Raw genomic sequence first — 22,254 nt, 5'->3', positions numbered from 1 at the left:
CCGAGCTTTTGTCCCTGCCTCTGGCTCACTGCCATGTCCTCACACTGCCACCTGCTGGATTATCACAGAGCTTGTTCCAGTGGCTTCTAAACGTTTCAACAAGGTCAAAATATTGATCTTCTGATTTTTAAAGTTGGAAAGAGCTGCACTGGTGTGTCCATTTACAACCTATAAGGTTATTATGCACAATTATGTTATTCTGCAAACCAGTGATGTTTGGTAATTGATTTAAATGTAAAATAGTCTAGCAGTGAAGTGTTTATTGGATGGTAAAAGTGTGCATGAAAAGGCATTTGCTCCTTTATGGATTTGTTCTTTTTTTTGTCGGATTATCAAATTTTTTTTTTAAATCAGACAAAAATAGCCAGCCTAAATACAAAAAGCTGTTATAAATAATGATTAATTTGTGAATGGCCATCCAGACCTGGCCTTATGTTAAAAAAAAGAAAGAAGTAATGTTCTTGTTAAATCCTGAGTTAACTGTGATTCAGCACTTTTTTTTTGGATCATTTTCACCAGATGCAGTCAGGCCTGATTAATGCCTCACCGTTTGGGCCAAGAAATCACATAATTAGAACCCGTCTGACAACATGAACCAGGCTAAAAGATATAATAAAGCTGCCAGGATCTAAACAAATTCAAGAACTTCTGATTCTGCTGAGTGACGGGACAAACATCAAACTTTTTGGAAGATTAAACTTAAAACAGCATTTCAAACGACATCAAACCTACAGTCAGACATAGTGGTGGGAGGTTTGATGTTCAGGTTCTGATTTTCTCCTCCAGGACCTGAACAACTGGAGGGTTTACAGAAAAACTAACCACCTTTGGATGCTTTTTAAAAAAAAAAATAAATACAAAAAAAAAAAAAAAGTGGCCCAATCAAATCCTCGGCTTAAATCTGACAAAGATGCTGTTTGTGGACCTTAAACCTGCTTTCATGGTCTAAATCCCTCTGGTGTGGCTGAATTAAAGCAATTCTGCAAAGAAGAGTGGGCTGAAATGCCTCTACAGTGATGTACGAGACTCAGTGTGAGTTATTAAAAAATGCCTGTGGGGAGTTGATGCTGCCAGGAGTGGAAAAACCTGTGATTAGGTTTAGAGGATAATTACTTTTTCACATGGGATCAGGATGGTTTCAATGACCTTTTTCCAAGGTTAAGGCTGACAAAACATAAAAATAAAGAAAGAGAGAAAACTGTAACAGGACAAATACTTTTTTTTTTCTCTGCGCTGTTAATGTTTGGGATAATTTTATAGCTTTTATTTTATTCCTGTCGGCTGGTTTCTTTATAGTTTTGGTTTTTGTAACCATATTAAAATGTTGATTTTTTTTTTTTCACTGTTTGCACCTTTTTAAATTACTTTTTTTTCCTAGTTACTGTATGTAGGTTCAGGTGAAATGTGCTTAACAAACAACGGCTATTAGTTTTTCTGTTTTTTGATGTGGATTTACACTGATTGTATTTATCTTACTGCTCAGTGGGTAATACATTTTAATTTAAAAGCTTAGGAGCGTCGTGTTCACTTTTATGTCCCCAACACTTAGTTATCCGTACAGTTATCCACCAGTTTAAGGATATTTTAGGTCCATTACTCGAGGGTAAATTGATCTATAATCTGTGAAAAAGACTAGCTTGCTACATATGATGCCTGGTTGGATCACTCTTTAGTTTTGGAAAAAAATAAAACTAATGTAGAAAAATAATGTAGTGCATTATTACAGGAAATTGTGACAGAAGTGCGAGCTTTCTTAAGATGGTAAAAAAAGTAGATTCTTCAGGAGTTGCTAGAGTCTCGTCCTCCGAGACTCATTGTTTTTTTTTTATGTGATTAAACTAAACCGTGGAGTAAAGCAAAAATGATGCAGGATTTTTAATAATCTTTTGACAAACAAAAATCTGAAAAGGGTTGCATGCATTTGTGTTAAGCCTCCACGAGTCAGAGAACCGATTCTCCCACCCGAGCTGTGGATTTCTGCAGCTCCTCCAGAGTTACCATGGGCCTCACGGCTGATTCCATTCAATGCTTATGTGTACAGCCATGTCCCTGTAAAGTTTGCTTTATGCTTGATGGAAATGACAACGTCTGCAGCATTTATGCTCTGTGCGGCTTTTCCTCCATAGTAGCGCTATTCTCCTAGACTCTAGAGGGCAACGTTGCGCTCCTACGCCACGCGTACTACACCCCTTACACGTAGAAGTAGAAAAAACAGTTGTTTCCAACGTTTTAAAGCCTTTCTTCCAAGAGTGATGCCGATTTCTGTCCAGGAATGGTTAACAACTTGTCGATCACAGTGGTCTCCTTGGGCCGAAGCATAAAGGTGTCGATATTTACACGGAGGGGCGCGCGAGCCAAGGTGACGTAATGTGACATCGTGGATGCTTCAAGCAAAACCCAGGGTCAAGTTTGCAGTTATACCTTGTACTTTCTTCTTTGTTGATGCTCTGATGTGAGCTTGGGATATTGTTTCATTAGCCGTCTCTGCTGTTAATGTTCTCCCTGACCTCGTCTGCTGTGTTTCTTGGTCGTCATGATTTACCAACTAGTTTTGAAGCCAGCTTTTATTTGGGGATTAAATACAAATGCATGGCACACTTTTCAGATATTCATTTGTGATTTAAAAAAATAAAAAAAAGACAATAATGAAACAATGTATCCATCAAACTCCACATTAAAATAATTTAAAGGGTTTTAATTCTTTTATAAGAGGCATCTTAATCGCCGCTTTTGTGCTTTCAAAAATCTATTCGGGGTCAAAATATTAACATGAATTTTGGTTTGAGTTTGTTTTGATTTATAAAGTTGAAAAGAGCTTTACTGATTTGTCTGTCTACAATCTACGACGTTGTTCTGCACAGTTATGCGCCGTATGCCATGACAGAACAGGGAGTTTTGTTAATAATTGATTGAATCTGTGAAGATTTGATTGGGTAACTTCTGCTTTTGTCACAGGTAAATGTTTCAGGTTGTCAAAAACAATATCGGACAAAGATAACAAGTAAAATCAGAGTTTTATTTATCAAGGCTATCCAGACCAGGCCTTATGTAAAATAAAACAAAGCTCAAATTCTGAGTTAACTGTCAATAACCACATTTGTTGGATTTTCACCAGCCATAGTCAGACCCGGTTACTGCCAAGATTATACCTGATTAGTACCTGTCTGACAGCAGGAAGTAGGCTAACAGATCTCAACAGGCAACACGTTATGCCTAAACAACCTTTTTGATGACTCCTTGTTCTCACTAAGGGCTAAAGCAGGGGTGTCAAACTAATTTCTATATGGGGCCACTTTGGCATCATGAAGTCATTAAAAGGGCCGCTTGCATGTGTAGAGACGATACTTTTTATTTCATAATTTCATTCCAGTTCACACAGTAGTATAAAAATGCACAGTAACATAAAAATAGCACTCTTAAGCCCAGTTTATACAGTTTATCTGCAAAAAAAGTTGATATTGGGGTGAGTTACCGTTACAGGAGGCACAGTTTTAGCCACTTTATACACTATAAAAGGATATATGCCTTTTTTTTTGGCTCTCGAGGGCCGGATAATTTACCTTGAAGGGCCAGATTTGGCCCGCGGGCCTTGAGTTTGACACCTGTGGACTAAAGACTTTAATGCTGCCTCACACTTTACTAATGAGGGGAAAAATGCTCATTCAAGATTTTTAGTGTCTCTAGCCATCATAGTTGTTTAAACTCTCCTCCCATCTTCCAGTTAGAAGCACAAATGAATGTTTGGGTCAGATCTGAGCTATAGAAAAAAAAAACAAGTTTGTGTAAATAAATACAGCGTGTTGTTTACATGCGTCTTAAGGTCTTCCAGCTCGCCTTCATCTCCTCTGTAGAGCGCCCGCTCGGCTTCGTGATTTTCATTGTGTGGTCCCCGCTTCGCTCGCCGGCCGAAGCCTTCAATTTGAGCGTAATTGATGCGTTGCAGAGGTCTTGAAGGTAAACTAGCGCCGAGGGTGGCTCTCTTGCCTTCCAGCAGCTCTCCTCGGCGTCTTTTCCCCCGAGCCGCCGCAGGAGGAGAAGCGGAGCAAACGACGAGCGCCCGATCGGGTCTCCCTGCGTCGCCGTGACTCATAATCTGCAGTGTGGAGCGTGCCGCCGTTGCCTGTCTGTGTTTGACTACATGTGGAAGGAGGAGGGTGTGAGAGCATCAGCGTTAATGCAGTGCTTTCCCACCCTTCCACCCCCTGCTCTCCTCCCCTCCCCTCCTCCCTCCCCCCCCCACCCATCCTCTCTGCTTTGCACTGTAGATGACTCAGACCCAGGCCAGTCGAGTGAGACCTGGGGAGAGAGATTAGTGCCCCCCTGCAGGATATACGCAGGTAACTGCTGCAGCCCGAGCCTCGGCCCCCGCCCCACCCACCACCACCCCTTCCTCCTCCTCCTCCTCCTCCTCCTCTGCTGTCCTCTTTGAGTCGCCGTCAGAAACTCTGCTGCTGCTGCTGCTGCTCCCTGTAAACACACGCGCACACATGCACGTGTGTGTTTTCACCCTGCATCTGCCCCAATTACAGCTCAGCATGTCTGTGTTTAGCAACAGTGGAGCGGGGGGGGGGGGGGCCTGAGGAGCGCCGTCGACGCTTGATTGGCTTAAGAGAATGCTCTTTTTTTTTTTTTTATTCCTCTTTTTCTGAACCTCATGCTTGTCATCTGTTTCTCAGCGTGCTCAACAGATACAAGGAGGAGGAAACCGTGTCACTTTCGTACTAAAGTTTTATGTTGGGGAATGAGAAAAATCTCCCCTTTTTTTTTTATTTTGGACACGTTTCAATGATGATTCTGGGGATTTTGTTGCAGATAAAGATGGACCAGATAAGAAGAAGGTGAAGAAGGAGCCCGGGAGCAGAAGGTCCCAGTCCTCCAACCTTTTATTCGGGTATCCGCTGTCGGAGCGCAAACAGATGGCTCTTCTGATGCAGATGACCGCCAACAGTCCAGGTCTGTAGATCAGAGTTTACTCTCACACGATTCACGCTTCTGAACCGCTGATCTCTATTTATTCCAGCCGCCATATTGGTACTCCCTATTTTCCTCCACTAACTAGGGATACGTGCGCTACAGCATCAGGCAACGATGATTTTCTCATGTTCAGGGGGGGCTTAAGACTTTTGCCACACTTTTATACTGTGTCTGTGCTTTAGCCTAAATTAATGAACCAATTTAAGCACTCCAGCTTAAAGTTTCTACACTAGAAAATCACATAAATTTGCAAAATACACAGTCAAGTGTACATGTAAATATACATTACATACACAGCGTGTGTATGCACACACACATTTCTGCATCATAATAATAATAATAATAATAATAATAATATAATAATAATATAATAATAATAATAATAATAATAATAATAATAATAATAATAATAATAATAATAATAATGCAAGTAACTAAACAAATTTACAAATATATTTTCAATGATGTATGGATGTACAGAGTTCCGGTTCTAGTTGAGAATTTGCATATACTATACATACAAGTATGTATGCACATACTTGCACCTATATATATATATATATATATATATATATATATATATATATATATATATATATATATATATATATATATATATATATATATATATATGCAAAATATTTCAGCACTGTCCAAGAGCGACTTTAAAAAAAATAAATAAAAAGCTACGATAAGTTTAAAGTCTTTTCTCTGCTTTAACTGAAATCCATAAAACAGCCAGTTTACTTTAGATCCACCAAAAAAAGGGTAGTTAGCCACTTCTTCCAACCTGGATTTAGTCCCACCAAAGATGAGTTTTAAATGGAATCATGTATTTTGGTCATATTAGACCCTGGGAACTTCGTAAGAGTCCGTGGTACAATAACCTCAGACCTCAGACCATTTTTGCACAAGGCAATCCAAAACAAATAATAGCATAAGCCATAAGGGCATCACATAAAATAAATTTGACTTCAGATTGAAGAATATAATCATAAATCATGCCACTGCATTATTTAACATTAATATTATAAACACACAACCGCTGTTTTTAGCGTCCATAAAACACGGTCATCTAAGTCCCTTATCCTTTGCCTGTGTCCAGACTCCACGCCCAGCCACCCCTCGCAGACGACCCCTGTGCAGAAGAAGGTCCCGAGCAGCGCCTCGTCCCGACAGAAGGACAAAGTCAACAAGAGGAACGAGCGCGGGGAGACCCCCCTTCACATGGCAGCGATCCGTGGAGACGCCAAGCAAGTTAAGGAGCTCATTAGCCTGGGAGCCGATGTCAACGTCAAAGACTTTGCAGGTACGATGCCGCAGGAGATAATCGTTTAACAGCTTTCATTACGTCCGCGCGGCTGCTAATGACGCGGAGCTGCAGCTGCTGATTCAAAGGCGACGACTCTTAGAGAGATAACAGGAAGCAGCCGCTCGGCACATCGGCGGCCCGCGTGCAGAGGTTGCTGATGAACTCGAAATGAATCGCAGCTGCCAGTTCTGACGCTCGTCCTGTTCTCCCCAGGTTGGACTCCTCTTCACGAAGCCTGCAATCTAGGCTACTACGACGTGGCAAAGGTGTTAATAGCGGCAGGTGCAGAGGTGAACACGCAGGGTCTGGATGACGACACGCCGCTTCACGACGCCTCCAGCAGCGGCCACAAAGACGTAAGGACCGGCAGGGGTGTCTAAACTTTTCGGCTCGTGACCCGAAATTGTGGAATCAAAAGAAATTGAGGGCCAAAAAAAGATTTATTAAAAGAATACAACAAAACCAAACATTTTTAAAAAAAAATTTACTTGCTCTAAGAATTTATAATTGTAAATAAACAAATTAGACTCTCTGTGTTTAGCCGATAGGGCTGAACAATTAATCGCATTTTCAATATAATCGCAATATAAAAAAACGTATAAAAAAAATTTCCAAATCGCAGATTCTGCAATTTTTGGCTATGTAACAATTAGGGAATTAGACACGTCCATTAGGTGTTGGTAAAATGTTTAAAGTGGGTTTGCCTCCACATGGAAGGGAAGACAGTTGCAGCAGTGAGATAATCTAATTTTATTGTTTTAGAGTTTATATAATCATACATAGCATTAAGTACAGGTCAATCAGTTTAATACATAGACTTGCTTGTTGGTTGGACTTTATGTTCAACAAGGATTGATGTCCAAATCAATTAAAAGCTGTTCTCTTGAATAATATTCTGATTAATAGAAACATTAAAAGTTCTTGTTTTAAATAGTCCTTGTTTACAAACATCTTTATTTAGAGGCCATTTTTGTTGCTTGTGGTTAACGCAGAGAAAAGTCAAAATTGCAATTTTGGTTGAAATATATCGTAGGCAGAACGCAATCATTTCTGCTCTGAGTTTAGACGCTGCGGGTCTTTTAGCGACTAATCTGCACAGCGAGGAAACAAAATGATTTGTTGTTTTGTATATGTTTAAAAAGACATGATAAATCAAACTGGGAAAAAAATCGTATTAAATTGCAATTTTAAGGAAAAAATCGCAATTAGATTATTTTCCAAAATCGTTCAGCCCTATTAGCCGATACTAAAAGTCTGTATTTCAGTAAATGAAACAGATACAAGGAGGAAATTAACGGGCATTTGTAGCTATTAAAAGACTTGTCTGTAATAATTGTCTCCTAATTAAACACTAAAAGTTTCCATCTGCACGAGCCACCAGTGCAGGCCGGTCACATATTTCTTGAAATGTGGCTGGGAGGGCCGCTAAAAATCAGTACAGGGGCCAAAAATGGCTCCTGGGACATGTCTGGTGTAGAAAGTAGGTTTTAGGGTCTCTGGTTAGGGCAAAGTAGCATCATAGGTTTCTGATTTACTTAACAAGCTGGTTTTAAAGCATAGCAGAATGTTAGAAGTGCAATAGATTGGTCTCATTTTAGCAAAAGGATTAGTTTAAATTGAACATTTGAGCTTCTTACCTAAAACCATCGTTTCTGCTCCCCCGTTTGATTATTCACATGTCGTCGTTTTTCTTTCCATCTGCAGATCGTGAAGCTCCTCCTCCGTCACGGCGGCAACGCCTTCCAGGCCAACAAGCGCGGCGAGCGGCCGGTGGACGTGGCCGACTCCCAGGAGCTGGAGAAGCTTTTAAAAGGCGAGGCGCCGCTGTCGGACCAAGACGACAGTTCTTCAGGTGGGCAGAGGAAGCTGCGGGGCCTCGCCGTCCCTCACCCATGTGTTGCATGTCGGTAAATTCAGCAGTGCAGATCGTTCTGGAGGCTGGATTGGATTTTTTTTCTGCCAGGAGATCGATTGCAGGAGCGTCTCAGTACACTGCAAAAACAGAACTAAAAATAAGTTAAATTTTCTTAAAATAAGTGTATTTGTTCTTGATTTGAGCAGGTAAATAAGACTATTTGCCAATGGAATAAGATTTTTGCACTTAAAATAGGAACAATTCATCTCCATCATCTTATTTCAAGTGCAGGATGTCTAATTATCTTATTTTAGGGGTAAAGATACTCATTCCATTGGCAGATAATCTTATTTACTGGCTCAAATCGAGGACAAATAGACTAACTTTTAAGAACATTTTACTTGTTTTTGCATCCGTTTTTGCAGTGTAGATAAAATAAAATGGAGGATTCTTTTAGTAATTCAGTGCAGTATTCGATATATTTCAAGCTTTCGTTCTTGTAAATTATGATGATTATAGACTATAGACGCGTTTGTTTTCTGTGAAAATTAGAAGATTAATCAAACAAAGCCTTTTAATTTTAAAGAAGTGTTTATGTTATGGTCTGCACAATCTTGAGGAAGACTGCTGACTTCACAGCTGTCCCACAGAGAGACGTTGCTCTACAAAGAGAGTAAGGCACAAAAAGCCTTTTAATGAACCAGAGACATCAGAAGCTCCCAGCTTCAGCTGGACCGCAGATGAGATTCCATTTTGTTTTTATTTAAAGCCTGGAACAGAAACGGAGTCACAGAATCAGAGTTTTTAGGTTTAGTGTGAGGTTTCTCGGTCGGTCGTGTCCTCTGTTACGGTCCCTCTGTCATCTCTGTGTGCCGTGGCTCCAGCTTCAGTTCACATCCTCTGAATTTCCTCAAAACACTAGAATCAAGGCTGCAGTTTTACTACCAAACGTTTTCCTTCCACTAAACTTTCCATTAAATGCTTTGAGCCAGCTTCTGTGTCTATGGCTAAAATAACGTTTCTGGATTTCATCGCTTTATCAGCTGCAAGTCATAACTAGGGCTGAACGATTTTGGCAAATAATCTAATTGCGATTTTTTTTTTCTCTTAATATTGCGATTTAATGCGATTTTTTTTTTTTTTTTTTTTTTTTTTTTTTTTTTTCCAATTTAATTTATCATGTCTTTTTAAACATATACAAACAACAAATCATTTTGTTTCCTCGCTGTGCAGATTAGTTGCTAAAAGACCCGCAGCATCTAAACTCAGAGCAGAAATGATTGCGTTCTGCCTACAATATATTTCAACCAAAATTGCAATTTTGACTTTTCTCTGCGTTAACCACAAGCAACAAAAATGGCTTCTAAATAAAGATGTTTGTAATCAAGGACTATTTTAAATATGAACTTTTAATGTTTCTATTAATCAGAATATTATTCAAGAGAACAGCTTTTAGTTGATTTGGACATCAATCCTTGTTGAACATAAAGTACAACCAACAAGCAAGTCTATGTATTAAACTGATTGACCTGTACTTAATGCTTTGTATGATTATATAAACTCTGAAACAAGTAATAAAATTAGATTATCTCACTGCTGCAACTGTCTTCCCTTCCATGTGGAGACAAACCCACTTTAAATATTTTACCAACACCTAATGGACGTGTCTAATTCCCTAATTGTTACATAGCCAAAAATTGCAGACTGCGATTTGGAAATTGCATTTTTTTAAATCGCAATTATGTTGAAAATGTGATTAATTGTTCAGCCCTAGTCATAATCATCAAAATGAATAGAAACGCATGTTTGGAATAATGTGACTTTGAGGTTTTGAGTTTAATCTCAAAATTTTCTTCATGTCTTCTCCTCCATGCAGAATCTGAAGACCCCCCCTCCGTCAATCCCTCCAGCGTGGACGACAACATGGAGGACTCCGACACCGAGAAGGAGCTGGACGGCAAGCCAGCCACGAAGGCGGCGGCGTCGTCGGTGCCCGGCATGGACGAGTACGAGTTTAAAGACGAGGAAGAGGAGGAGGATCTGAGCAAGGCGCTGAACGACAGACACATCCCCAGGAGGGAGCTGCGGCAGCGCGAGAAGGAGGAGAAGGAAAGGAATCACGTGGCTGGAAAGCAGAGCAACAAGGGCGACTCTTCCTCCAAGTCCAAAAAACAGAAAGGCTCCCGCCTCCACTGCAGCTCCGACACCTCCAGCGACGAGCTGGAGAGCCTGCCGGAGAAGAGGAACTCCCCCACCTGCTCCCAGAGCTCAGACGGCCACAAAATGGACACGCGGTTGAAAAAGGACAACGCCGAGCAGAAGGACAAGGGTAAAGTGAAGAAGAAGAGCAAAAGCCAGAACAAAAACAAGGAAAACGAAGAGGACGGGAAGGAGAACAGCAAAACCCTGGTCCTCTCCCTCGCAGCCGTGTCTGAGAGCAACGAGAAGGGGCGGGAGGAGGACTCCTTTAAGATGTCCTTCAGCCCCAAAGACGACTCCTCCGTCCACCTCTTCCATTTGTCCTCCATCAAATCCCCTAAACTGAACCACAGCCTGGCCGACAAGCAGTGTCCGCTCAAGCAGGAAAACGCCAAGCTGACCATCAGCGACGGCCCGTACAACCACTACGCGGACGCAGATTACTGCACGGAGAGCTCCAGCACCAAGGGCTGCAAGCACCGGGAAAAGAGCAAGCACCAGCAGAAGGAGTCCGGCGGGGACGGGGACGACGGCCGCGCCAGCCCCTGCAAGGACGGCGTCATAGGAAACAGCGTGGACGGGGGCGAGGCCGTCCTGCGCAAGACGGACCTGGACGGGAAGGTGGTGAAGAAGCACAAGCTCAAACACAAGGAGAAGGACAAACACAGGAGGGAGTACAAGGCCGAGCGGAGCCACCACAGGCAGAAGGAGGCCAGGAAGGAGGGCCACAGGAATCTGGAGTTCGACAGGGAGTTCTGGAAGGAAAACTTCTTCAAAAGCGACGAGGCAGACGAGCCCCCGGCGGCGAAAAAGGACGGCGAGGACATCGGCCCGGTGCCGAAGGCGGCCGACTGCTCTCCCGTCAAAGACGAGAGGAACTCGAGGGAGAAGCACCCCGGCGGCAAGGAGAAGAAGCCGCGAGAGGAGCGGGAAAAGGACAAGGCCGTGAAGAAGGAGCGGAAAGAGGAGAAGGTGAAAGACCCGAAGCCCGGCGAGCGTGACGAGAAGGCGGACGGCCACGGATCAGGCCGGAGTCCCGAGGAGTCGCTCCAGAACAGCGCCGCCAAGGAGGAGACGGAGGAGAAGCCCGTCACGGCTGATCAGGAACAGCTGGAGCAGGAAAAGGCCTCGCGTGACAGGAGGCTTCCGGGGAAAGAAAAGGACTCGGACAAAATGGAGAAGAGACATCTGGACAAGGAGAAGAAGGTGAAACCGGAGCACGCCGACAAGGCCGAGCCGCAAAACTCAGTGGATCGCTGGAAGGAGAAGGACAGAGCGGGAAGCGTCTCCTCCCTCAGCCCCGGGGATAAAAGCTACAGAGACAACGAGAAGCTGAAATCTTTATCCGCGACCAAGAAACACGAAGACGGCAGAAAAAGCAAAGATAAGCTGGAGAAGCGCTCCGACAGGGAGCGACCGGACAGGGAGTACGCCGCCGGGGATCACAAGGAGAGAGATCGAGCAAACAGCGACAGGAGGGGGAAGCCTGCGGAGAAGGCCGACCGCCTGAAAGACAAGGACTGTGACCGGAAAAAGAAAGACAAGATGAAAGACGGCGGCATCTCCTCCAGCTCCAACCTGAAGCTGCTGCTAGAAGACAAGAGGAGCTACCTGTGCGAGGGCAGCAAGGTCTCACCCGCCAAGTCCAAGGAGGAGGCCGCGAAGACGCCAGAGAAGGAGCGCGACCGCCGGGATCGGGAGCGAGACTACGACAGACACAAGGACAAGGACCGGCACAAAGACCGCGTCCAGCAGGTCCGGCTCAGCAAAGCCAAGCCCGGCGAGGGGGACGGAGACAAGAGCAAGCCAAAAACCGCGGCGGCCGCGCGGGACGCCAAGCCCAAGGAGAAGCGTCTGGTGAACGACGACCTGATGCAGACCAGCTTCGAGCGGATGCTCAGCATGAAGGACCAGGAGATCGAGCTGTGGCACCGGAAACATCTGGAAAAGATCAAGCAGAAGGAGCGTGAGCGGCTCAAGCAGCGGCCGGCGTGCGACGCGGGGAAGTCCAAACCCAAAGACCGAACGAAGGCAGAGCTCTGCTCCAACAAGGAGCTGACGCGCTCGAAGAGCTCGGAGGCGTCCGACGTCCAGGGCAGAGAGAAGCCGGCGAAGGACGGGACCGGCAACAGGACGCTGTCCCTGGACGGGAAGTGTGTGCCCTCCATCAGCGCCAAGGTCATCTCGGTGGTGGAGAGCTGCCTGAGCAGGTCGCCGCGGCCCGAGGGCGACCGCGGCGGCCTCATGTCCCGCTCCGTCTCTCTGGTCTCTGTGGCGAGCTCCGAGGACTCCTACCAGGCCACGACGCTGACCCCCAGACACGTGGAGTACGACTCCGACGTCAACCTGGAGACCTCCGACTCCCAGCAGGCCTTTCTCCAGTCCTCGCTCGTCATCCAAGCCGCCCGGTCGCCGTCTGTCCACGACAGAGACTGCGGCGGTCTTCCAGACGTCCCCCAGAGCTGCCAGGTGCCGGCGAGGCACGAGCCCCAGTTCCTCCAGAGCGTCCTGGAGGAGGACCCGAGTTCGTCCGCCGAGAGCGACGGCGTGGAGCATCCGTCCAGGTGCGGCCTCGCCAACGCCGCCGGAGAGGAGCCCAAAGCGAAGGAGTTCTCAGACCCCGAGGAGAACCAGGAGGACCTGAACCCGTCAGCTGACCCGGTCACGGAAAAGGAGGCAGGCGCCGCAGGACGGTCAGAGACGCAGCTCCCTGTGGGAGATCTTCCAAACAAAGACCAGACCCTTCCACAACTCAACGCCTCTCACACGGAGCAGAAAGCTCCTCCTTCCCCAGATCCGCCTGCTGTGAGAGACGCCTCCTCTCCGCCGGAGACCTCGCAGGCAGAGAGCGGCAGCAAAGAGCCCGACCGACCGCTGGCGTCCGGCGAGGCGCTCTACGACGCAGCGACCTTCCAGCAGAGAGAGACGCTCCCTTCTTCCAGCACAGAGATCCGCCCAGAGGCCCCGCAGGCGTCTGACCACCAACCTGTGGAGCCTCCTGCGCAGGAGAGCATGGACACGGGGTCAGAGAACCCGACGCCGGAGGGGCCGGGGAGTCCGCCGCCGCCGCCGACCGCCGGCTCTGCTGCAGGAGAGATCCCGGCGGTGCAGGAAGACTCAGCCGCAGATAATCCAGATAAATCCCAGCCTTCCGCGGACGACGTGGCGTCAGATCCCGACGTTCAGATGGAGGACGCTCCGTCCGCCGTGGCCCCCGAACACAAGACCGAGGAGACGGCCGACGCACCGCCGAGCTCAGAGAGCGGCGCCGCCGTCGATGCTGCAGCAGCGACCTCCTTCCTGGACGCTGCGTCCGAACCTAAAGCGGAGATCCCTGCCGAGCCGATGGACGTCACACCGGCGGAGGAGAGAACCGAGTCCTCGGCCTCAGAAGACCAGAGTCTGAGCTCCGACCAGTCGGCGCCGCAGACGGACAGCGGCAACACCTCAGGGAGCTCCTCGCCACAGTCCGCAGACCGAGACTCGGATTCCTCTGGAGCCAAGCTCAAAGTCCGCCCGGGGGACGAGGACGTGGACGTCCACGTCCCCCATCCGCGCAAGAGAAAGATGCCCAAGCTGTCCAACTCCCAGTTATACTCCAGCGCCCAGCAGGAGAAGGACAAGTGCCAGCAGTCTCTTGCTGCCATGGTGGACTCTGTGAAGCTGGAGGAGATCGAGCCCTACCAGACGGAGAGGGCCAACCCGTACTACGAGTTCCTGCACATCCGCAAGAAGATCGAGGAGAAACGCAAGGTGCTCTGCAACGTCACGCCCCAGCCGCCTCAGTATTACGATGAGTACGTCACCTTCAATGGATCCTACCTCCTCGATGGGAACCCGCTCAGCAAACTCTGCATACCCACAGTGAGTCCAGCTCATGTTCACACATTTCATCGATGACAAACGTTAGAAAGCCTGAAAAGTGGGGAGTGCATTGGCAATAATCCCCCTACAATACAATCCAGTGCAACTATCATATTTTCTTCTATATTATAAGTCTTATCAGTCAAAAAAATGTGTTGTAAAGAGGAAAAATACATATATGTCAGATTTATTTAGAAATTTATTTGACAAAATCCAAGACTAAAAATGTACATTTAATCTGGTAAGGTAATTTATTAAATTACAAAATTGCATCCACAACAGGCTGAATTACATGAAACATACCTGTGAGGTTTAAATGGGGTGAATTAGCATAACAAGCTAGCAACTCCAGCTAGCAAGTTACCTGCAAAGTTCTCGCCAAAACGCATAAGCTGTCAAAATTAAGCTGAAATTATACCGTGAGCGTGACGGAGTGACCTGCTAACCTAACAGTACGACACGAATGTTTGAGAGCAACATGGGAAGGTCAGCGAAGTCGTAAACCACCCGGACACCGTAAGCTAGCGCTAGTTGCTATTAGCTTCAGGGACAGCCCAGTAACGGGGCTCTGTCTTGGACTGGGTTCTCCTTTGAGCTAGGGGTGGGCGATATATGGAATATACTCGATGTATCTCAAGTTTTCCTCCGCGATTGTTAAAATTACTTTATTGTGACCATCTCCATTTTCATGGAGAGATTGAGCTTCTGTATTTAATTGACTGTGAGTTTAGTTTTCCCCACATGCTGTGAATGCATCACTCGCTCCTCCTCCAAACCAGAAAGATTTCTGATGGAAACACAACAATGAACCCATGCGCTTACTTACGTTGACTAGACAGCGAGAACTATGGCGACAGTGAGTGTTTCAGGTAAATAAGAAAATAAGTCTGAAGAGAAACAGCCCTGGGTCAATAATCTGGCAGTGGTTTGGATTTCACAAGAAGGACGTCTGACAAAATGCGGTAATTTTCAAAACATGCCGTATCACCATTGCCACAAACGGTAGCAGTAGCATAAATTAGTTCCACTTAAAAAGTCATCGAGTGCAAAATGAAGACTGTTGTAAACTCTGCGTGTCGACCCCCCCCCCCCACACACACAAACACACACACACACTGAAGGAAACTTTAATTATACCAGCCGTAAAACTGTTGAAACTGGCGTCTTCTTTTGCTAAATCCCATATGACACGAAAAAAAATGTTTGTTTAAAATTTCCCAGCACCTAAAGAGCAACGGAAATATTTTTGAGATGCTCTGAATATGTAGCTGCGACTGCTCAGTTGATTTTATAGTCACAATACAAGCTTTTGTTTTTGAGACATTTTTATCATACAAGTCTTTATGTCTTAAGCCCAAAAGAGCAGCTTTTATTTCAGGTTTATTTTGTGTCAGAAACAGCTCTAATGTGACAACATTGTAATTTGTGAAAAGCTTCTATGTGCAGCTGTGGTTAAAAAAAAATGGCTAAAATACAACATTTTAAACAAATTTTTATTTTGCAATTAATTTTTCAAACAAAAAAAATTGACATGTTAATTTGAGATATACCAATGCAACTTTAGGCACTATGTGGCTAAAAACATTTGTTTTTCAAGGTTATTTGAACATATCGTGATATATATTGTGTATCGTGATATAGCCCAAAGATATCGTGGTATTAGATTTTTTTTCATATCGCGCACCCCTACTTTGAGCTGCACCTCTCAGCGTGCCGCTGCCTGAATGATACTGAAACAGCGAAACGACAAACAAGCATGTTTTCAGACTTTGTTGTCTATAAGTTAATGTTTCAATTAATTTTAAGTAGTTCAGGAGCAGCATATAGTTTTCACAAGCCTGGAGCGCCCTCTTGTGGTTATGGGCAGTAATGTTTACTCGTTAGTTCATGTCAGTCAGTATGAATTGCCATTTAAAAACATGTTATATACTTTATATGACTAAAAGTTGCAGGATCAGCCAAACTATGAAAAAAAAAAGTTGTTAGGAGCAACATTGGTGAACAAAGGGACTCGTGAAGACCAAGGAGCACATCAGGAAGATGTGGAGATGTTTAAAGGTGCATAGCCACGTTATATGCCTGTACCAAAAAGACCAAAATCCAGTTGATTACGATAAAATGAGGCTATATAATCTGAGCGTCCGTCCAGATGGTGTTTTGATCCTTTTTGAGCCTAAATATAACATAAACAGACGTGGCGCCATCTACTGGCAGAACCGCAGAACTATTAGAAAGCCAGATGGTCGCCTGTCCACAGTCGAGGAAAATTGCAGCTTCGGCTCGTTGACAGATTGTTCGCAGTAAGGTGACGTAACGTGATGTTGTAATGGTAAATATGCATGGAAAAGGCCAAAAACAAAGCTTTAAAAGACAAAAGCAACAAATACTACGCCAGCAGGACATGATAATCTTTCGTTGTATACAACCAAAGTGAGTTACTGCCGTATACATTTTTAAAAAATGTCAAATAACGTGAATATGTACCTTTTTGAAAGCAGATGTTGAAAGCGATTGTCCAAAAACTGGAAATCAAACTGCGCACTGAGGCTGCACAATAAAACATAAACACACAACTATTATATGCACTTAAAATATTTTGCATTGACAATATTTGTTGAGATTAACCCGGTCTGGTGGGTGTGGCTGCCTATTTAAAGTCCGTCCAAAGGTCCACACGCTTTACTGGGTTTGTACAGATCGCTTCAAATATTAGTTTATCAAATATTACACTTAGATTAATCCGACATTCGCACTTCCATGCTTTGTGTCGTTCTAAAAAAAACCTACAAACACATGGTTGACCTACACTGACAGGCCAGGCAAGGTGAGCGAGCCGGTAGCTTCCTGGTAGCTCTGGAGGAGCTGCAGGTGTCCACAGCTCAGGTGTCGACAGGGCAGCAAATCTGGCGTTTTATGGGAGACGTCCAAGAAGAAAGCCGTAGTCCAGGAGTCTGCAGCCTGTGGCTCTTTACACCTTCAGCTCTGGCTCTTAAAAACTTAGGGGGGAAATGGTCAATGTTTCTAAATGTAAAAGTAATTTAAAATTGCTAGCTTTAGGATGCATTTAGTTCTGCAATATATGCATAACATTTCCAGAAAAAAAGAAACTAATGGTGTATATTGGCCTGCATGCATGATGCTGTTTGGAGGACAACGACCCTGATATTCATCAGTTCACCAAGACGGTGCAGGGGCCAAATCTAAACGTCTTCAGTTCAATTCAATTTTATTTATATAGCGCCAATTCATGAAGCATGTCATCTCAAGGCACTTTACTAACTCAAATTCAATCATATTATACAGATTGGTCAAAAATTTTCTATATAAGGAAACCAGTTGATTGCATCAAAGTCCCGACAAGCAGCATTCACTCCTGGGGAAGCGTAGAGCCACAGGGAGAGTCGTCTGCATTGTTGATGGCTTTGCAGCAATCCCTCATACTGAGCAAGCATGAAGCGACAGTGGGAAGAAAAACTCCCCATTAACGGGAAGGAAAACCTTCAGCAGAACCAGAACCAGGCTCAGTATGAACGGTCATCTGCCTCGACCAACTGGAGGTTAGAGAAGACAGAGCAGAGACACAACAAGAGACAAAAAAGCACAGAAGCACACATTGATCCAGTAATCTGTTCTACATTAGATGTCATAAACATCAGAGTTTCACTGCTTTAGTTGTTGCTCAGGTGTCGGCTACAATAGAAGGTTTTATTTATGTGTTATAATTGCACCGTCAGCGTCCTGTTTGTCGTATATTTGGGTTTTAGCTATAAAGACCATGTAACGTTTTCCTGCCACTTAACCATCACATGAACGCCCCGAGGCCTGTGGCCGTAACGTAACCAAAGGGCAGTTTTCACACTTAATGTGTTTAAAATTAAGACAGAACAAGTTACACATAAAAACGTTTAAGGCATTGGAGAATAATAACAATAATCTTTGCACAGATAACGCCGCCCCCATCACTACCTGAGCCTCTGAAGGAAATGTTCAAGCAGCAAGAGGTTGTCCGCATGAAGCTACGGCTGCAGCACAGCATTGAGCGGGTACGTGGATTCACGCCGGACATCACTGTAGTTTGGCCGCAGTCCTAAATCTAACTCGCTTTGGTCTTTTCTTTCTGTGCTGTTTTTTTTTAATTCTTTTCTCAGGAAAAGTTGATTGTTTCAAATGAGCAGGAGGTCCTGAGAGTCCATTACAGGGCTGCAAGAACACTAGCCAATCAGACGCTGCCTTTCAGCGCCTGCACCGTCCTGTTGGATGCAGAAGTGTACAACATGCCTCAGGACATCCAGGTTAGCGTCACTGAGCTGCCTGAGCAATCACACACACACACACACACACACTGTTGTGTTGACGCGGGGTCACATTTGTCGTTTGTGTTTGCAGAACGATGATGGGAAAACGTCAGTGAGGGACCGATTCAACGCCCGGCAGTTCATGTCCTGGTTACAGGACGTTGACGACAAGTTTGACAAACTAAAGGTGGGAGCTTGAAAGTGGACATGAACTGCAAAAACGCAACTGAAAATAAGTAAAATGTTCTTAAAATGAGTGTATTTGTCCTTGAATTGAGCGGGTAAATAAGATGGTTTGCCAATGGAATAAGAATTTTGCACTTAAAATGGGAACAACTCATCTCCATCGTCTTATTTCAAGTGGAGTATATCTAATTATCTTATTTTAGGGGTCAAAATACTCATTTCATTGGTAGATAATATTATTTACCTGCTCAAATCTAGGACAAAAACACTATTTTTAAGAACATTTTACTTACTTTTAGATCCGTTTTTGCGGTTCTTCTTTTTTTTACTTTTGTTGTTTTTTTTTTTTTTTGTTTTTTTTTTTACCTGTTAGGGGTCCAAGGGACGGACTTTAAGGCTTTTTTTTTATTAGGAGGTGCTTTTTATCAGAGTTCTTGATCAGTCTTTAAAAAGCTGGACTTTTTGTTTTAACATTTATAACAGAAATCCGTGTTTTAACGCTGGAACCGCTGAGATGATGCTGTTGGTTGTTTTGTACGGAGGGATGAATATTAGACAGTAGAAAGTGTCCTAAAAATAATAAATAATGATTCCTGTGGAGCTGTGACCAGGACCGGGGCTGTTGGTGTCTCAGCTAAAGCGTGAGCCTCCAGCCTTCAGGCCTCTTGTGACCCGTCGTGGTTTTATTTCTGGGCTCTGCTGATTATTCTATAGATTATTATATACTCACTACTTACTCATACTATATACTTATTATATACTCACTACTTACTCATACTATATACTTATTATATACTCACTACTTACTCATACTATATACTTATTATATACTCAGTCGTCCTCAGGCCGACACAAAGTGTCCATCATGCAGCTCATGTTCTTCTGGACAGAAGAGCTGCTGCAGCTGGGAAGGTTTCTACGTTTATTAGAAATGTGGTATTCTGCCTTACTTCCTACTTCCTTCCTTCCTGCACTCCATCCTAACTTTCTTCCTTCCTGCCATGTGTCCTTCCGTTCTTCCCTCTATCCTTTCTTCCTTCCTGCCTTGTGTTCTCCCTTTCTTCCTTCCTTTCTGCCCTCCATCCTAACTTTCTTCCTTCCTTCCTGCCATGTGTCGTTCCTTTCTTCCCTCTATCCTTCCTTTCTTCTCTGTATCCTTCCTTCCTGCCATGTGTCCTTCCTTCCGTTCTTCCCCCATCTTTCCTTCCTTCCTTCCTTTCTTCCTTCCTTCCTGCCTTGTGTTCTCCCTTTCTTCCTTCCTTTCTGCCCTCCATCCTAACTTTCTATCTTCCTTCCTGTCATGTGCCCTTCCTTTCTTCTTTCCATCCTTCCAGCTATATGTCCTTCCTTCCTTTCTTCCCTGTATCCTTCCTTCCTTCTCTGTATCCTTCCTTCCTACCATGTGTCCTCCATGCCCCCCCCATCTTTCCTGTCATATGTTCTTCCTTCCTTCCCTTCTTCTTGCCGTGTCTTTTTTCCTTTAATGCCACCTTTCTTCCTTCTTTACACCCTTCCTGCCATGTGTCCTTCCTTTCATCCTCCCATGTGCCCTTCCTGCCTTCTATCCTTTCTTTCTTTCGTTCCTTCCTTTTGTTTCACCTGGTCTTGTTGGAGTTGTTGGGTCTCGGCTGACTCCAGTAAAACGTGACGGCATCGCCCATAACTTTAATCTGAATGCCCCAATAAGTTACATATAAGAAGGAAAAATATTTATCTAGTGTTTTGAGTATTTTTTGTGATTGTTTTAGATTACTGATTCATATTTTGACATAACTACACTCAATCATTGGGGCTGAAGTGGCTGTTTTCCTTTCCTCGTCACATAGTTTATAATTCCTGCTTCAAACATTGTGTCCAACTCCTGCTTCTCGATGCTAATCAGGTCATAGATCCGCTTTGAGCCGCTTTAAAAAGCACAACTTTTCTTTTTAAAACGGCGTAAATAAACTCATTTGGTGACTGTAGGACATCCGCTAAATGACGATATGTGGGGGGGGGGACTGTCCCGCAGCACTTTGATTGGCTACAACGATCTTAGAAAAGAGCAGAAGACCAAAGGTTTACTGTAGACGTCATTTAATGACGCGGCTCGTTTCCAGACGCAGACCTGAGCGTGAACAGCTGAGCGGCTAAAGCAGTGATCTCTCTCTCTCTCTCTCTCTCTCTCTCTCTCTCTCTCTTCTGCAGACGTGTCTGCTGATGAGGCAGCAGCACGAGGCGGCGGCGCTGAACGCCGTGCAGCGTCTGGAGTGGCAGCTCAAGCTGCAGGAGCTGGACCCGGCCACCTACAAGTCCACCAGCATCTTCGAGATCCCCGAGTTCTACATCCCGCTGGTGGAGGTCAACGACGACTTCGACCTCACGCCCATCTGAGCCGCGGGAAATGTGAAGCACTTAAACCGTGCCGAGAAGAGGAGCACTTAGAGCCAGAGGCGCGTTTTACTCCAGAGCTCCTGAGAAGAAGACGGGAATAAAAAAAAAAAGAGGAGAAAAAAAAAAAAACAGGAAACCAGGGGTCCAGGTTACAAAAGGAGAAACTGGGCCCGGCGGGGGCGGAGTCACACCTGAAAGATTTCAAATGTTTTTAAAGTGTTCATACGTTGTGTACAGACTGTGCTCTTAATTTTTTAACTTATTTTATACATACAAAAAATGTGCATTTGTACATAGTCATGTAATTATTGTTTTAAACCTGTAAAAAAAACAAAAAGTAATAGATATTTTGATTGTAAACTCGTTCAGTCTGATGTTTTAATGGACCAAAGTCGGGTTTTTTTTTTTTTTTCTTCTTCTTTTCTTTTATATCGAGTCTCCTCTTCGTCTGTGACGTTCTCGTCGTCGTTGTTGTTGTTGGCTTCTGTTGTTTGTTCTTTTTCTTTCTTTTTTTAACCGTTTCTTCCTTCCTTCCTCCCACATCTGGAGCTTTAACGCCACAGCCGGTGTTTTGTTTGTTTCTTTGACTTTGGCAGTTAAATGCTGTGCATGCGTTGCGATGTTCTTTATCTTAAAAAGCTGTACCGTGGACTTAAATTTGTGAGGTTTACTGGAGTGTTTCCAGCTCTTTGGCTCTTTTCTTTCCACCCCAACATCGTGTCTCTTTTGGCGGCCTCACTCCTTGTGTGTTGTCCATAGTGTGTCTCACGCACATTAAAGTCTGTTGTGGCTTCCAAGAAAAGGAAAGAAAAAAAAAAAAAAACTTTTACAGTTTCGACGTGAGATCACAACAAATCCTATTTTTTCAACATAATGCCTTTTGAACGATAGTTCTAAAAAAATGTCTATTTTAATATTTACTTGTTACATGACTTGTACATATTTGTAATATATCATTGAATAAATTTTATTTGTTGTGAAATTACATCTCGTTTTTGCATACATTTTGTCACACCACCTCATTAATACTATTGTGTGGGTGCAATATTCTGCTCAGCCAGCAGGGGTCACTGTAGACAGCAAAGGGTATAGCCTAACTCGGTGGTTTAACTGGTTGATGCATTCATGTTTTAAAAAATAATATATTAAACATTATTAGTAGGCTGAACTTCTAAAAATAGATTAAATATGGTTTA

General features: G+C 44.2%; 1 protein-coding gene across 2 annotated transcripts in view; it reads left to right on the top strand.

The window, feature by feature from the left end:
• The window catches only part of ankrd12 (ankyrin repeat domain 12), a 63,216-nt gene extending 41,173 nt beyond the window's left edge, over positions 1-22,043 (top strand). The window contains exons 4-13 of one of the 2 annotated variants that reach the window (XM_036138471.1): positions 4,266-4,337; positions 4,813-4,953; positions 6,080-6,283; positions 6,500-6,642; positions 7,991-8,138; positions 10,018-14,204; positions 18,149-18,247; positions 18,353-18,496; positions 18,591-18,686; positions 20,873-22,043. In XM_036138471.1, coding sequence (XP_035994364.1) covers positions 4,266-4,337; positions 4,813-4,953; positions 6,080-6,283; positions 6,500-6,642; positions 7,991-8,138; positions 10,018-14,204; positions 18,149-18,247; positions 18,353-18,496; positions 18,591-18,686; positions 20,873-21,058 — 5,420 coding nt within the window. In that variant the 3' untranslated portion in view covers positions 21,059-22,043. The remainder of the gene's footprint in view (positions 1-4,265; positions 4,338-4,812; positions 4,954-6,079; positions 6,284-6,499; positions 6,643-7,990; positions 8,139-10,017; positions 14,205-18,148; positions 18,248-18,352; positions 18,497-18,590; positions 18,687-20,872) is intronic. The other variant, XM_036138472.1, reaches the window with a different exon arrangement.
• Positions 22,044-22,254: the final 211 nt, after the last annotated feature.

The sequence above is a fragment of the Fundulus heteroclitus genome, chromosome 6, assembly GCF_011125445.2.
Source record: "Fundulus heteroclitus isolate FHET01 chromosome 6, MU-UCD_Fhet_4.1, whole genome shotgun sequence".
Classification (NCBI taxonomy): Eukaryota; Metazoa; Chordata; class Actinopteri; order Cyprinodontiformes; family Fundulidae; genus Fundulus; species Fundulus heteroclitus.
Note: the sequence above shows the minus strand (reverse complement) of the source record. Positions and strands in the feature narration are given on the sequence as shown.